The sequence below is a fragment of the Diplotaxodon limnothrissa genome, linkage group LG20 (assembly GCF_057381915.1).
Source record: "Diplotaxodon limnothrissa isolate DT_005_m linkage group LG20, D_limnothrissa_male_GT1.1, whole genome shotgun sequence".
In the NCBI taxonomy this organism is placed as follows: domain Eukaryota; kingdom Metazoa; phylum Chordata; class Actinopteri; order Cichliformes; family Cichlidae; genus Diplotaxodon; species Diplotaxodon limnothrissa.
Window position 1 is genome coordinate 15,729,579 of NC_140615.1, and position 16,546 is coordinate 15,746,124.

General features: G+C 41.8%; 1 protein-coding gene across 1 annotated transcript in view; it reads right to left on the reverse strand.

The window, feature by feature from the left end:
* The window catches only part of plxnb1a (plexin b1a), a 78,744-nt gene that overhangs the window by 10,832 nt on the left and 51,366 nt on the right, over window positions 1-16,546 (reverse strand). The window contains exons 13-30 of the mRNA XM_085343974.1: window positions 15,574-15,672; window positions 15,273-15,395; window positions 14,823-14,916; window positions 14,517-14,686; window positions 12,186-12,337; window positions 11,996-12,101; window positions 6,585-6,721; window positions 6,329-6,502; window positions 5,432-5,666; window positions 5,082-5,324; window positions 4,033-4,209; window positions 3,763-3,911; window positions 3,562-3,662; window positions 3,259-3,476; window positions 2,798-2,976; window positions 2,637-2,703; window positions 1,473-1,619; window positions 358-532 (exon numbers count right to left, since the gene is read on the reverse strand). Of these exons, the coding sequence (XP_085200100.1) occupies window positions 358-532; window positions 1,473-1,619; window positions 2,637-2,703; window positions 2,798-2,976; window positions 3,259-3,476; window positions 3,562-3,662; window positions 3,763-3,911; window positions 4,033-4,209; window positions 5,082-5,324; window positions 5,432-5,666; window positions 6,329-6,502; window positions 6,585-6,721; window positions 11,996-12,101; window positions 12,186-12,337; window positions 14,517-14,686; window positions 14,823-14,916; window positions 15,273-15,395; window positions 15,574-15,672 (2,746 nt within the window). The remainder of the gene's footprint in view (window positions 1-357; window positions 533-1,472; window positions 1,620-2,636; window positions 2,704-2,797; window positions 2,977-3,258; window positions 3,477-3,561; window positions 3,663-3,762; window positions 3,912-4,032; window positions 4,210-5,081; window positions 5,325-5,431; window positions 5,667-6,328; window positions 6,503-6,584; window positions 6,722-11,995; window positions 12,102-12,185; window positions 12,338-14,516; window positions 14,687-14,822; window positions 14,917-15,272; window positions 15,396-15,573; window positions 15,673-16,546) is intronic.

The window sequence follows — 16,546 nt, forward strand, 5'->3', positions numbered from 1 at the left end:
CAGCTTCCACTCCTATTCATTTTTATGGATTAATTCTAGGTTCATCACAATGTATGAATTTGTTGGAAGATGTAATTATACACTAGTTTCTATTCTATTTCAGATTTAGAAGTGATATCTTTTCAGCAGATGCGTTTTCACCTTTTACTTTTTCAAACCAGAACCGAGTGTTGTTTAGATGACTGGTGAGGTTGTTTAATGTTTAAATACTGACTCAATGACAGTTGTTTTGTTTTCTCTTATGCACTTCACACAAAAAAAAACAAAACGTCTGCATCTCTATAATTAAAATCCTCACATAAGAGAAGACTGAAACACAAGAAAGAGTTATGCTGTTGTGAAATGAATCTGACTCACCAAGATGTAACGAGTCGATGTGCGGCCGCTGAGAAAAAGATGTTCCCTTCCAGGTTTGTTCCAGAAGTTTCTCTTTTACTTGTGTGATGGTGTCGCAGTCCAGCACCTTAGCGGGAACCGTCTGCGCTGTGGTGCCGCCGCTGGCAGCTGCAGCTGGCATCACCACATTTAGAGTCTGGACACATGTACACAAATGCTGGTTATGGATAAAACACACTGTAACACTGTAGGACACTGTAGGACACACGGCACTTTGGAGGAGTGTTTGAGTGTTCACTTGTGTGCAACCATCCACACTGGTTTGACTTTAAATTGTTTAAGCTTAAATCTTAACAGTTTGACGTTTACATTAATTTTAGTCATGTTTTATTTTAAAGATGTCAAAGTTATGTGAAAAGCACACCCCATTACTCAGTAGCTTGTATAACCACCTTTAGCAACAATAACATAAAATGTCATCAGTTTAAGCATTAAGACACTTTGTCCCACTCTCACATCAGGTCTTTGAGGTTAGTGAACATTTTTCCATGCACCGCTCTCTCTTAAGGCCCCATCACAACTTCAATCAGGTTGATGTCTGGACTTCAACTAGGCTACTGCAACATCTTGATTCTTGTCTTTTTCATCCAATCTGTAGCTGATTTGCTGCTGCGTTTGGGAGCATTGTCCTGTCACATGACCCAATTTGATGTTCTTCTGGCAGGAATTCCAAATAAGCCACACTTATTCATCCTTTTTCTAACTGTACTGTCATCAACTTTAAACTGAGGAGCTCTTGAATTTTGTTCAAGCTTGTCTGACCATTCTTTCCTGATACACCCACTCCTGGTAAGACTGTTGTATTGTTTTTATGCAACCCTGAATGCTCCAGACCAAAGTGACAAAAATCTGCTTTTATAAAGGTTCTCACGTCTTGATGACAAATTAATCATCAACACGTTGATGTGTAGGCATTTGATTAAATCTCTTAATTCCTGTGGAAACAGTAAGGACGTACTTAGCTTATTAGCTTATTCAGTTAAATATCAGCATATGATAATAAACCAAACAGGAAAACATGGGTTTCTCCTTCCAACATTAACAATGCTGCAATCAAAGGATGTGTGAGTTCTAACCAGTGTGCGGTACTCCACGTCCTCTCGCAGGAGTCGGTTGTCGTTAAGTGTGTACTTGGCTTTTCCAGTCACAGCGTCCACAGGTCCCTTATCCACCTGGTGCTTTATTGCTCTGAACAGCATGTAGAAAGATTCCCCTGCTGATTCCTGGCCAGGCATGAAGAATTCATTCATTAAAGTGGTATTCCACTTCTGATCAGTCACACTGTCTTACTGGTGAGCGACATTTGATCTCCACTGACTTTCTGTGAAATGTGCTTTAAATACAGCGCATCTGTTCCTCCTATAATGAAGTGTTTCAATGTTATAATTCAACAACTGACAGCAAATTCATGCAGCGCTGCAGTTAGCACTCCTTCCTGCTTATTTGTAACATTTATTGGAGTATCTAATCATATGAAGATGAGAGTTTTTAGCATCAAGCACTTGTGTGTTCCCATGGTATTATTGGTACTATTTAACGACACTGCTTGTTGAGGAACTGTCAGGCCTCAAACTAGAGATTTAGATGGACTTGTCTTCTTGCTTAGTTTAACACCGGAGCCTCCCATTGCTCTTTAAAAAAGAAATTAAAGCCAGTTTTAATACTTTAATACTGTGAAGAAAATAGTACACACCATCGTGTGATTTTTTTTTTATTAGTTTATTTTAATCAAATTTTTTGCTTTATTTCTTAGAACAAGAATTATCTTGTCTTTTTTCAGAATCATTTGAACATAAAAGGTTTTCTGATAAAACCCTAACACTGTCTTTTAGAGGAAGAGGAAGGGTAAACTCTACCAACTATACCCCTTAAAGGGTTAAAAAAATTAAGTAAATCAAATTGAATTAATTTTTTTTTTTTTTTACAAAAAATATAAACTAATGAATGTTTCTGATCATCTTATTGCTAAGACTGTGCTGTGCGTTTCAAAGGGAAGAAATTTTAGCAGTTCTGTACCAAAGTTGTTAAAAATGACCTTGAAAGCACAATTTTAGCAGATTTCCCCCCTTTTCAGGCTCTTAAAACATTTTCCTGACATAAAAACTTCACAGTAAAGAGACAGTAAAAATATTCTTTTTTATAACTTCAAATAACACTATAGTAGTAACTGATGTTCGTCATGTTTCACTGACCGCCAGTGTCTAACCAGCTAATGTCTGGTCAACCTTAAAACAACTTACCCTCAGAAACGTGAAGAGACAAATGGACATCCAGTTTGTCAGCAGCTTCTCAACAACTGATTCAGTTCTGGGGAGGAAAAAAATGAGACACATGTAAATGATCCGTGGATGAAAAACATCTCCTACTCGCCAACTAGGACAGGTTAAAAAAACGGCATCACCTCCTCAGCATCAGTTTGGGGTTCTTGGCCACATACTGTTCCACTAGGTCATTGAGCAACGTCTTCAGGATGTCTGTGAAGTACTCGAGTTTACCGTGCAGAGCTACAGTCAGCAGAGAGGCCACGTAGGCCCGGTCCCTGGGGGAGAAGGTCCGCTGCACCTCAAGAGTGTGAATAAACTAGAAAAACAAAAAAGGTGAGAATATGGAGTTAATTAATCTGTGTGTGAAAAATCCCCCTCGTTTCTGTCGAGACCAGGTAAACCTTGGCAGAATAGCTCTGTATCTCTAGTATGGGAACTCCCCATCCTTCTATTGCATGCACATAAGGCTGACATTGGAGAGTAGTAGCAGCAAAATAGAACCAACAATTCTGTGGGTTGCAAAGGGGCTTGCTTTGCAAATGTAGGCAGCATAAATAAATAAACACAGATTTAATAAAAAGCAGCTGTGGAGGCTTACCTTAGTGAGAAAAAGTTTACTGTTCAGCAGATTGGACAACTGAATCAGCCCTTGCTCAACCGTCTGCCTTCGACTCTCTGGGACATCCAGATCTCGTCTCAGTGGGGACTCCTGGTGCCCCGGGAAGAAAATACGCTCAGCATACGTTCGGTAATCCAGGAAGGGAATCCCAGAGCCCACCAAATCACTGGACATGTCCATCATCTCTGTCATCAAGTCTAAAAAAAAGAATAAAGGTCTTGGTTTAGTCTAACTTTAAGGACATGTATTCTCTAAAAGTCCCGAAGAAAAAGAGGAAGTTACCTGTGAACTCCTTCTTACAGCGGTCTCTGACACTGGTCTCCAGGTTCTCCAGCTGGATCTGGACTTTCTTATAGTCCCTCATGGCCTGTTTGCTCTTTCTCCTGACCCACAAGCCATGATGAAAAGGCAATATTACAGCCAAAACCAACCAATATGTTGATCAAAGGAGAAACTGATGCTCAGTGAATTGAACATGTTTACCTGTATATGAGCACTATGATGAGCACAATGAGAGCCACTATGGATGCTCCAACACCGACTCCCACCTGAGCCTCTAGAGGAAATGTAGACTGTGTCTGGCTGTCGTACTCTACTCTGCCCAGAGAAAAGTTCAGATTTCCCATTTTCACCTGAAAAGCAGGTGAAAAAGAACAAGTTTAACACTACAGCAAGAAATCCTAAGTATTTACTATATGAACTAGAGAGGGTTCACTGAACTCAAATTCACAGTTCTTTGCATCATGTACTCACCGTAAACTCAGGCAGACTGTCCACGCCATCCTGCTTCTTCCTACCTTTCACCGAGGGCTGCTGAGCCGGTGGCTCGCAGTACAAGTGGCTGTGTGTCAGGGTCTTCACCGAACACAGGCCGTCACCTATCCAAGCCTCCACCTCGCGCTTGGACATGGCTCGATCTAGATGTTCTCCCTTGATTAAAAAAAAACAGAGTACGGCTTTTCTAAAGCAGCTCTGACAAAACACAACAGCATTTCATGTGTTTAGTCAGAAGAAACCCAGCCTCTGCAGAAAGAATGTAATTTTGCTCTTCTTCCACTCAGCTGCAGCATTCAATAAAATGTTATTATCATTTATATTTTATAGAAGGACATTCATATGATTTATTTCTCAATATGTTCTTTGAAACCTGAACCAGTAAGTGGGAAGACTTACTGAGGATAGGAGGTGGTCCTATGCAGACTTCTTAAAGCCTTTTATGTTATTTAAAGATGTAGTTGCATATTGTGCCCACAAGGAGGCAATGTATGCATACAGCATTTGGTCTGAGTGTGCCTTGAGAATGACTCCACATGAAATAGGAAACACATTATCTGCATTACTTTGTCAATCACGATGATCGTTTTTATGACTATTTTGATAGTGTGCAATTATTAAATGTGGGATTTATATGGGTTTTATCCAATTTCCTTTCCATATTAGGAGCATTCATACAGCTCTTATCATGCCTGCAGCGCAGTGTACTTTACTGCAGTGCAGAGAGGTTGCTTCTCTCAGGTAGGGACCTTACTAAAGAAACTGACTGTTAAAACTTACCACACTGCTGAAAGTAGTACAGAAACAGGAAATGACAGACCTGTCACCAGAGAGTTTTGTCCATCTAACCACAACAACTACTTCTTCCATAAAGTGGCATGTTGTTGCGTTTTCTATTCATTGTTAGCGTTTTATTTTATTTTTTCAGACTGACTTCAACAACACTGTGAGACTGTTTGTTTAACACAGTCTTGAGCAGAAACAAAGTGGTGCCAGTTTATTTCGAGCTCGAGGTTCCCATAACTCACCTCGACAGAGATGATGCTGCCGGGTTTGTGATGGTACGGCTTGCTGGGATCATTCCGGTTCAGCTTGTAGAGCGTGGGGTTGAGCTCATACCTAAAGGCTTCCTTACCCACGGTGTTGAAGTCAAAATGAAGGCTGTCCAACAGGAAGTGAACTTTGACCCTTGCATTAATGGCCTCCGGGCCCACGGCTGGGGTCGGGCACAAGATGAGGGAGGAGCTGTTCACCGTGCAGCGAGACTCGTACTGGAAGAGAGCACGGGGGAAGTGAAAAAGAAGATAATCCTTGGATGCGTATTTTAAACAAAATCAGTGCAGTAAATAATCATTTCTGTACAATCCCATGAAGACACCTGTTTGACATGGCAGAGCGTCCCCTCAGGGCAGTCCGCCTCTGGAACAATCCTCCTCCATCTCTTCAGCGGACCCTGGTGATCCTGTCCTCGGTTCAGGCTTCCTTCTTTCTTCTTAACCACACTTCTCCGCCTCCTGGGAGGGAGAGTATCACGAGGACTGAGGGTAACCCTCATTTTTGGCTCCTGGACCACATCCAGGTTCTGACCAGAAACTGTGATGATTCTGCCTCCACTGTGGGGGAAAGCAGTAGGAAAGAAAATGAGTTCAGTGGATTTGTGTTAATTTAATATGTCTGTCGTCACTTTTACAATACTGCAATATTTAATACCGAATTGCTTAATACCTTACACATGCACTGATACAAGTGTAATTTGGGGGGCTAACCCAGCCTGTGTTGAGCCCATTCCAGCTGTCATTGGGTGAGAGGAGAGCACACGCCGGCCACACTGACCGTCCATTACAGGGTTAACACAGAGTTACAGTCCTCTACTCACAATCATATTCACCTAAAGCCAGTTTAGAATCACCAAAATCCCTAAGATGTGGGAGGAGAGCCCATGCAGGCAAAGGGAGCACATGCAAACTCCACACAGAAAGGCCCCGGCCGGCCAGCAGATTGCTGTGAGGTGACTGTATTAATCTTGGATTGGGGTTTGTTTTATAAACCGTGTGTGTCCCTTTTCTATAGCTTTCTATAGGTTTGTTTCAATATGGAAAAACTTATGTTTCTCTTTAGACTCTGAAACTAAAGTTTTTAAGCTCATCAAATAGATAATATGGGTGATGATCCATTTTATTGGTGATTTAATAAAAATGGATTTTATAATATTAAAAGCATTTTACTTGACTTCATTAATGGACTAGATGTATACAGTTATATTCCACTAAAGCACCTGAGAAAGCTTTTGGACGGAGCAGCCTTGGTGATGTTTGGGTTGGGGGTGTAATGATACACCGAGCCCTTCAGGTGGCGCTCTGCACCACCAAACCGCACAGTGATGCCGTGTTCTCCCGTCCTGTTGCTGCCTCGGGTCAGACAGCTGATGTGATCCTTCTGGATGTCGCGCCTGAGAAGAGGAACGTCTTTTAGATTTTAACCCACAAATCAAATCCTGCAGCATGAACAGGATTTATTCTGGAAGTGCTTACACATCACACGGTATTCCTCCAATTAAGACGCTGACTTCGTTCAGGTGTCCTGTCCTCAGTGCTTGGCCTGTGATGGTGAGAGAGGAGCCACCTGCTTTGGGCCCTCTGTGGGGGAAGATGCTGCTTAGCACGGGATTCTGGAGAGAGAAGAGAGATCAAGCATGAGACGCAAAGAATAAAAGTGTAATCGATAACTCAATACTAAGATGAAGATTTATAGGGAAGATAAAAAGAAAGGCCAGGGCATTCTGGGAAACACTGGTAGTGTGCCTGATGGCCGTTGAAGGTAGCAATTCATTTGCTTGTCATTTGCAAAGATGGTAGACTTAATTAAGTCTACCATCAGGGCTTCAGTCCTTCTTCTGCTATGTAAATAAGTAGATGCGCTCCTACTGTATTGTATTGCAGTGCCTTTCTTGCATTTCAAACACACTTTGAGGCCTTATTAAGAAAATCCATGTGGGAGCTGAGGTTTCCGTAATTGGCCAGATTTCTGTTGTGAGAAAGCTTCTCTCACAAACAGCAGCAGTTGTGGACGACTCTTCCTAATGCCACACTCGAGTGCTGACACATTGCAGCCTCATCACTTTCTCCAGAGGCGTTTTAAAAAATACCAGGGGACCCCCCCCGCTCCCGCCCATCTCGGTCAGGTCTGGGTCCATCTGCTTTGGTCCACACCCCAGGGCGATTAGCGTGTTCTTGCATGTGCAACTGGAGCAAACTCAGGGGGAATCACAGCAGAGTTCAAACTAAATAACTGCTGCCTGTGATCTGGGTGTGAAAATGCCCCTGAGATGGCCTGGTTTTGTTTGGTTTTTTGAAATGCTTGTTTAATTTCTTGTAAATTGCTGCACTGTGCTGCAGCAGTTTCTGCAGATAAGAAGGGTGTTTATGGACACATAAACATTTAACATCACGTATGAATATAACCCAGTTTTCCTCATAAGTGATCTTGGCAGCTAGATTTCACAACAAAGAAAAGCAATGTCTTATCTGATTCTCACATATGCAGACCGTGTGTGTGTGTGTGTGTGTGTGTGTGTGTGTGTGTGTGTGTGTGTGTGTGTGTGTGTGTGTGTGTGTGCGCGCGCGCGCATGAGTGCGTGTATCTGTGCGTGTCTGATAAGAGAGACAGAAAATGAACTAGTCTGCTTAGCATTTCACCGTGCGTAACGCCTGAGTAACCCGACTTGTTTGAATTGAAGAACGTGCTGAACTGCTATACCGTTACATCATTACATCAGTACAGGGAGTGCAGAATTATTAGGCAAGTTGTATTTTTGAGGAATAATTTTATTATTGAACAACAACCATGTTCTCAATGAACCCAAAAAACTCATTAATATCAAAGCTGAATGTTTTTGGAAGTAGTTTTTAGTTTGTTTTTAGTTTTAGCTATTTTAGGGGGATATCTGTGTGTGCAGGTGACTATTACTGTGCATAATTATTAGGCAACTTAACAAAAAACAAATATATACCCATTTCAATTATTTATTTTTACCAGTGAAACCAATATAACATCTCCACATTCACAAATATACATTTCTGACATTCAAAAACAAAACAAAAACAAATCAACGACCAATATAGCCACCTTTCTTTGCAAGGACACTCAAAAGCCTGCCATCCATGGATTCTGTCAGTGTTTTGATCTGTTCACCATCAACATTGCGTGCAGCAGCAACCACAGCCTCCCAGACACTGTTCAGAGAGGTGTACTGTTTTCCCTCCTGGTAAATCTCACATTTGATGATGGACCACAGGTTCTCAATGGGGTTCAGATCAGGTGAACAAGGTGGCCATGTCATTAGTTTTTCTTCTTTTATACCCTTTCTTGCCAGCCACGCTGTGGAGTACTTGGACGCATGTGATGGAGCATTGTCCTGCATGAAAATCATGTTTTTCTTGAAGGATGCAGACTTCTTCCTGTACCACTGCTTGAAGAAGGTGTCTTCCAGAAACTGGCAGTAGGACTGGGAGTTGAGCTTGACTCCATCCTCAACCCGAAAAGGCCCCGCAAGCTCATCTTTGATGATACCAGCCCAAACCAGTACTCCACCTCCACCTTGCTGGCGTCTGAGTCGGACTGGAGCTCTCTGCCCTTTACCAATCCAGCCACGGGCCCATCCATCTGGCCCATCAAGACTCACTCTCATTTCATCAGTCCATAAAACCGTAGAAAAATCAGTCTTGAGATATTTCTTGGCCCAGTCTTGACGTTTCAGCTTGTGTGTCTTGTTCAGTGGTGGTCGTCTTTCAGCCTTTCTTACCTTGGCCATGTCTCTGAGTATTGCACACCTTGTGCTTTTGGGCACTCCAGTGATGTTGCAGCTCTGAAATATGGCCAAACTGGTGGCAAGTGGCATCTTGGCAGCTGCACGCTTGACTTTTCTCAGTTCACGGGCAGTTATTTTGCGCCTTGGTTTTTCCACACGCTTCTTGCGACCCTGTTGACTATTTTGAATGAAACGCTTGATTGTTCGATGATCACGCTTCAGAAGCTTTGCAATTTTGAGACTGCTGCATCCCTCTGCAAGATATCTCACTATTTTTGACTTTTCTGTGCCCGTCAAGTCCTTCTTTTGACCCATTTTGCCAAAGGAAAGGAAGTTGCCTAATAATTATGCACACCTGATATAGGGTGTTGATGTCATTAGACCACACCCCTTCTCATTACAGAGATGCACATCACCTAATATGCTTAATTGGTAGTAGGCTTTCGAGCCTATACAGCTTGGAGTAAGACAACATGCATGAAGAGGATGATGTGGACAAAATACTCATTTGCCTAATAATTCTGCACTCCCTGTATGTAGTTACAGCTCTACTGCTATGAATAGAACTGTTACTGCTGTAAACTTCATTTTGATTATAACAGTTCAGCCAGAAAGCTCACATTTAACTGACAGATTAATGGTGCTTATGTTGGCCTAGGACACGCACAGGAAAAAGATTTTTGATCTCAAGATGTTAAAATAGAAAAGAACAGAATTTAGGTGTCTAGCTTCTGAGCCAATCAGAGGACCATGCAAAAGAAAGACATTAGTGAGCGATGCATAAATATTCCCCCTTCCACTGAGGCTGAGGTGGATGCTGAAGGTGATGAAGGGGTTGAAAGAGCAGGTACTGCAGGCATGTCAGAGAGAAAATCTGTAGATAGAAACAGACTGCAAGTGTGTGAGGAAGTGCAGCTGGAAGTGCCTGCCTGAGCTATCTATAAGGGCTTCACACTGTTGTTCATATACATTGACATCATGAGAATATGTAGATGTAACAGTGTTTATGTGGTATTATTCCACTTGCCACAAATGTCAGTGTAATGGGGAAACAGCGCCCCCCCTCTCGGGGTGGCTGGTTAGGTGAGGCTGGCTGCAGTAATCGCTGCCAGTCTGCCGTAGCCATACGAGAGGTGAGTTGTATTGTTCCGCACACGATATAGCTAAGTAGTACAGACACATAAAACATGTTTGATTAGCTGATGGGCACCGAGTGTAATAAGTGCTTAGTGGACACATGTCCAACACCAATTTTATGTACTTTTCATTTGTTTATTAATGTGTGAAACTATATGCTAAAGCGGAATGCTAATGAGATGTTCTGCCGTAGTGTGCTGTGCAGAGTGGTGTGTGGCGAGCCAGTGCACTGATAATACACCGTTGTTTCCATTCAGGTACATCACTTGTTGTTGCTGTTATTTTATTGTATATTAGAAATTGTAATATGGCTGCAGTAATCGCTGCCAGTCTGCCGTAGCCATACGAGAGTGTGCTGTGCGGAGTGGTGTGTGGCGAGCCTGTGCACTGATAATACACCGTTGTTTCCATTCAGGAAATAAAGTGGCAACGATCGATCAGAGACTCCTTGTCTTCTTAAAAACACAACACAACGCAGAATCAAGGAGTCTGTTTGGGCCGAACTGTTGCAGCGGTATGAAGCAGAAACCGGTTACACAGACACATAAGTACAATATGTCAGGAAGGTGTACCTGCTGACTGATACAGTGCTTGAGCCACTATAAACCCAACAGTGGTTCTCAGGAAACAACTCCTTTTACTTTGAATCTTTAGGTCCTTTGTTACGTTTGTTACTTTGTTATGTTCCCATTTGAAGTTTAAACTTTTGAAATGTTTCATTTTATTTACATTTTTAGTGCATTATTTCTTTCTTTTTGACCCATTCGTGGTAGCTGGGTAATATGAATTTGGAGCTCTCTGAAGAGTGAACAGGCTTCTTTCTGAACAGTTTGGGGTTGACTCAACACTGTACGAGTAAGTCTAAATAACCGAAATGGACACAAATCAAGATAAATGATAAGAGAAAAAATGTTCAATTCATTAAATACAGAACAAACAGGCTGCTGACTGAGCCAACCTCAGCCTCTTAATTGTGGACCTCATCCTTTGTCATTCTCGACACATATCTTGCAAGGCCTTTCTCCTAAAATCTCTCTTTAGCATTGCTGTTTCTTGAACATGTGTGCATACACACAACCTAATGTATTATTATATTTTGTTTTGCTTTGTTCTCCTTTCGTCCCTCTTTTGCAAATGCTGGATTTTGGACTAAACAATTCAATTACCGTAGTTTTCGGGTCATATGCCGCTACTTTTTTCCCACGCTGTGAACACTGCGGCTTATACTGATGTGCGGCTAATGCATATTTTGTTTCTTGCGGCCAAAAACATTTTGCCTGGTAACAGTAGACCAATAAAATTTCTAAGTAGTATATATACGGTATATATTTTTACTGGTTGTTAAGAGACGTTGTAATGTTGTTTGTGCACTGTTCCGTAAAAAAAACATAAGCAACGTAATTTGTGTGTTACTGATACGTACGTATACTTAAAGGTAGCCGTGTAACAGGCGCTGTTCGAAGAAAAAAAAAGCATTTGCAGTATGTGTTTTTGTATGTTACCTTAACATTTATGTTACCATGTTTATGTTACCTTACGGATTCAATTAAACGTTAAAAATCCTCACGTGTAATACCTCTGTGTAAATATCTTATATTACAATTGAAACGCATACGGCTTAAAATCCGGTGCGGCCTGTTCAAGTACAAAATTGATTTTCTTTCTAAAATTAGAGCATGCGGCTTTTAATCAGGTGCGCTCTGTAGTCCGGGATTTACGGTAAATGTTATTTATACAGCACCTAATCACACCAACAGTCGCCTCAAGGTGCTTTACGTTGTAAGGTAGAACCTACAATAATACATACAGAGAAAAAAAACAACTATAATATGACCCCCTATGAGCAAGCACAGCGGGAAGGAAAAACTCCCTTTCAAAAGGAAGAAACCTGCCGCGTCCGGTTGGGATGAAAGAAGGAAGACAGGAAAAACAGATTTGTACACACACATACTTCATTTTACAGTTTAATGTAAACACACTGATGGCTGCTTAATTTACCTGGAAATGGAAACACTGAGCTGACAGCCCGACTCCTCCTCCCATCACTTTGACTGAGGCCTGCTCACTCTTCTCCCCTCCACTGCTTGTAGTTTCACATACTATCCTACACAACAGAGTCACAGAACTGTCACAAAGGGAGTATGGTACATAAAAGAACGGTGTACACACAGGTGTGCCCCTGACTTGCCTTGAGGAGACTTCATATCTGCTGTGGATCACATTGCAAGGAACACCTGCCACTGTGACTGAGCCCTGGATGTCTTCGGCTCTCTGACCAAGGTTGGAGCCTGAAATGGTCACCACTGTCCCTCCCTCGACGGGACCGGATACTGGGTCCAGCTGTAACACAAGAGCAAACTGAATATTGTGCATGATCAAAACTGATATGTCTCAGTGGCCAAGTTAGGAGGATAGAAATGAGGGACCAGCGGGGACATAAGGATGTACTCATGGTATGATTGACCCATATGTACTGGTTCCTCAGCTGGAGTTACTATCATTTACTTCTACATCTGATTAGCTCACAGTGAATCCCTGAGCATAGAAAAAGAACTAATGTCACCATAAAGCAAAACAGAGTGACATTGTAATGAATTAAAACTTCTTCCTTTTTTTATCTCCTTGTAGTCTTTTGTTATTTCCTGAAGCAAGAATTGTTGCTGGGGGTGGCAGGGCAAAGATAGGGGAAACACGCTCTAAACTTTACCAGTATGCCAGCATGAACTGTGTGAACAGCAGAAGGTGAGCATGCACATATTCGCATGAGCAACATAACAACAACAATAAAAGTGGGGCTCATCAGACTGTTGGATATATGTGGGGGGTTTTAACGTCAGTTGTTATCTTGTATATTATTTTGAATGTAAATGGAAGAAATGAAATGATGAGGGTTTGGAGTCCGCTTTAATGCACAGGTGTTGTGAGCAAGCACCTCTCAACATACTGTGAGGAACGTAGATATTTGCCTTTAATGGCATAAAATGATAAGATTATGACACAGTAAATTTGTTTCTCTAGGCATCTGCTGAAGGTGGACATTATCTGTGTGCTCACCTTAAATCTGATTTCAACTTTGATTGTATGATAAAAAATCAAAACATATGAGACACATGTTATTATTCCCCCTCAGCAAATCACAATTTTTCAGTAGTGGAGAGGTCTGCATTTCCGTGTGATCCTGGGAGCCATTGTTTCTGGGGCATTAGCCACTCTTATGGTCTCCCACTGGCAAAACGAGCGATTCGGAAAACACAAATGAAGAGGAAGATTTGCAGCTCAACCACCTTGCCCGGAAGCAAGAAAATGGGAACCTTTCCTGGAACCCAGCTTGGGAAGGGGAACTTGAAGGCAAGTGTCTGCTGATCAGGCCTGTGTCCATAGGGCTTAATCAGGCATGCTTGAAAATATAACATAGATCATGCACCTTCCACATCAGGTGGAGGTTCATATATAAGTCATATTTCATGGTGATGAAATATAGGTAATGACTGAAAGAGTGCGGTCATGAATACAAGCAGATAAAATGAGATCAAATGGGCTAAGCCTCAGAGGTAGGGTGAGGAGTTGGAGTAGAGCCATTGCTCCTCCATATCGAAAGCAGCCAGTTTGGGTGGTTTCAGCATCTGGTTTGCATGCCAATGGTCTGGTTCTTCTACAGCGCTTTTCTACTCTACCCGAGCACTCAAAGCTCTTTATATAACTAATTCATTCATCCAATCACTTTTTCTAAGCTGTTAAGTGCTTATTCAGTGGTTACTCTTTTGTGATACACAGTCATATTTACATTATTTGTAAAGTACGAATGATTTGCTTTGGTACCTGGTCAAATTTAAGCTCTCCTCTGTCTGCAGCAAACTCGCAGGCAGCAGCTTCTCCCCCCTCGCTCACATGCATGCGCAAGTGCTGTGCTCAGTCACCTAGTGCCTGAGCTCAGATCATACCAAAATTAGGGGGAATTTATGACTGTGCACTATTTGTTTTGAATATTGTGTGTAGTTTTTGTTTTATACAGTTGTCAATAAGGCATCTAACTATGAAACAAATTACACTCCAAAAGACTCCGGGCTTCTGAAAAAATGACCCAGGCTTAAGCCCAGTAAGCCACCCCCCCGCGCTCCGCCGATGGTTGACTCCAAATCTCCGAACACTATGTCGATCTGAGAAAGCAAGACCAAGACAGCGAGACAAAGACAAGACCAAGACCAAAGTCCGTCGAGACCAAGACAAGACCAAGACCACGTAAAAGTGGTCTCGAGACATCCAACTCCATAGAACAGTTCATTCTAAGATCCCCCAGGAAGAACTGGAAAGTGTGGCTGGAAGCCTGGTTAGCCTGCTGCCATCACAATCCAGCTTCAGATAAGTAGAAAACAATGAATTTACATTGTCAGTTATGTTAGTTTTATGTTAAATGAGAGTTAACAATGCCCCATGTGTGACGAAAAACTTTTTGGTTTTCCTTTCAGCCCTACTTAATGAAAGTGAGTAAAGTGTTGGAAAGAAGGTAGAAATATCTTACAAAGTGGATGACTGGTGCTGGGCAGGTGTGCTTGATCTCATCGGTGCAGGAGTCTTGGTACACACAGTGAGAACTGCTGGCCCCACCACACCAAACGCAGCCATACTTGGGGTCAGCTGTGCGACACCGGCTGCAGTCTGACCGCCCCACCGAACAATTGAACAGAGTCACTGAAGCAAGAGAGGGTATAAAGTAAACAGAGAGCACTATAGTAGTAAATATGAAATGAATGCACTATACACAAAACTATTGTACTCTAAACAACAGTTGTCTATAGTGCAACTATGCACAGCTATGCAAACCCACCATACAGATCCTCAGCGCTGTCAATGAGGAAGTTGTTTTTTCTCCTCACATTGATTGTGGTTGGGTACTCCTCCAGCGAGACCGAGTACACATACTGAAACAAGACGAGCAGTCAAAAAGAATAATGTGTACAAGGTCGTGTGATGCAAACCATGTGTACAGCTGTTACAGCGTACGTCCAGTTATCTGGTTGAGAGCTAATGAAGCTCACTGATGCAAAAACAGGCTTCGTTCAGCACATGTCCCTCGTTTATTGGTGTAACATAGGACTAGTTGTAATGTTGGCTGTGCTAAACAGGTTATCATTAATAAATAAGTATTTATAAATCATCATTTAAAGGCAGCTTTTTATTGAAACTGGTGTACAAACACACACAGGACGTTTACTCAGTTACACTGAGACAGACAATCAGAGTAGTTATCAGTCTTTCAGACTTGCAGTAATCTGACCTGATGCGGTTGGCAGGTGATAAAGAAGACTGATGGCTTTGCAGTATCCGGCTGCACTGAGGCATCCACTACCACTGACTTATTCTCAATGTCCAGTACACACTCGTAGTTTAAATCTTCATCCTGAATGTACAGAGTGGACCCACAAATACATTCCAAAATAAACACATTATTAACTTATGTGTCCTGGTATCAACACAAAAGAGTTTCTAAAAGTGTTTTTGACTGACAAAGTGAAACAAATCTCAATTTTAAAATATGTAACAGAGAATATATGTTGAGATTTAAGGATGAGACAAACCTGAAACAGGTTTAGGTATTGTCCCACCAGAGTGATCTTCCGCTCAACATTGACAGGGAGAAGAGGAGAATCCTGAACTTTCTCGACACACGGGCATTCCTGAGGACACGGCAAAATCATTTACACATACAGACAATACAGCCATTTATAGACCTGCACATGCATCCTGCCCTCAACGTTTAATGTTACGCAGGCACCTGCTCATTTCTTTTTTCTTTCACTGAACATCTATAAGAACTACAATCTTCAGGGTTAATAAAATCCTAATTAATTCTCCAGCTCTGGACATTTTTGTTTGTTTGTTTATTTTTTAAAGTTCATATTTTTACTCTGATTTGGACAAATTTGATATAGGCAATGGGTGAAAGGTAGTTTGGGACAAGCCACATTCTACTTCCATCCACCAAACTAAGAACAACCCCACTAAACTGTCCATTTAAAAAATAAGATGGTGCCCTTACTATAGATAATGATGTATATTATGGATAAGAATTCTTCTGTTCATCTTTGAAATACAAGCTGTCAAAGAAAAGTAAATCCCATAAAAAACGTTGCTGTCCTAGAAAAAATGCAAACAAAATATAAAACTAAGAGAAACAAAAAGACGATAACCAACACAAAGACATGTCCCACAATGTAGCATAAGATGTATGAGTAAAGCACAGGGACGGACGCTTAGCTTGTAGCACTGTAATATCATGCTAGTGCTCAACAAGTTAACAGCTATGATATGATGATAGACAATCCACTGAACCTCAAAAAAATTCCAGTAATGTCAGTCATTGCTGGTTTGGCACCTTTTGCAAACCACCTAGAGTAAAGCTTTAAACCTAAACTTGGGGTGGCTGTAGCTCAGGCGGTAGAGCAGGTCACCTACTAACTGGAAGGTTGGTAGTTCGATCCTAGTCTGTTAGGAAGAACTTAGAAAAAAGTGCTTGTGCGAATGGGTGAATGCACAAGTTGCGTACTCAAG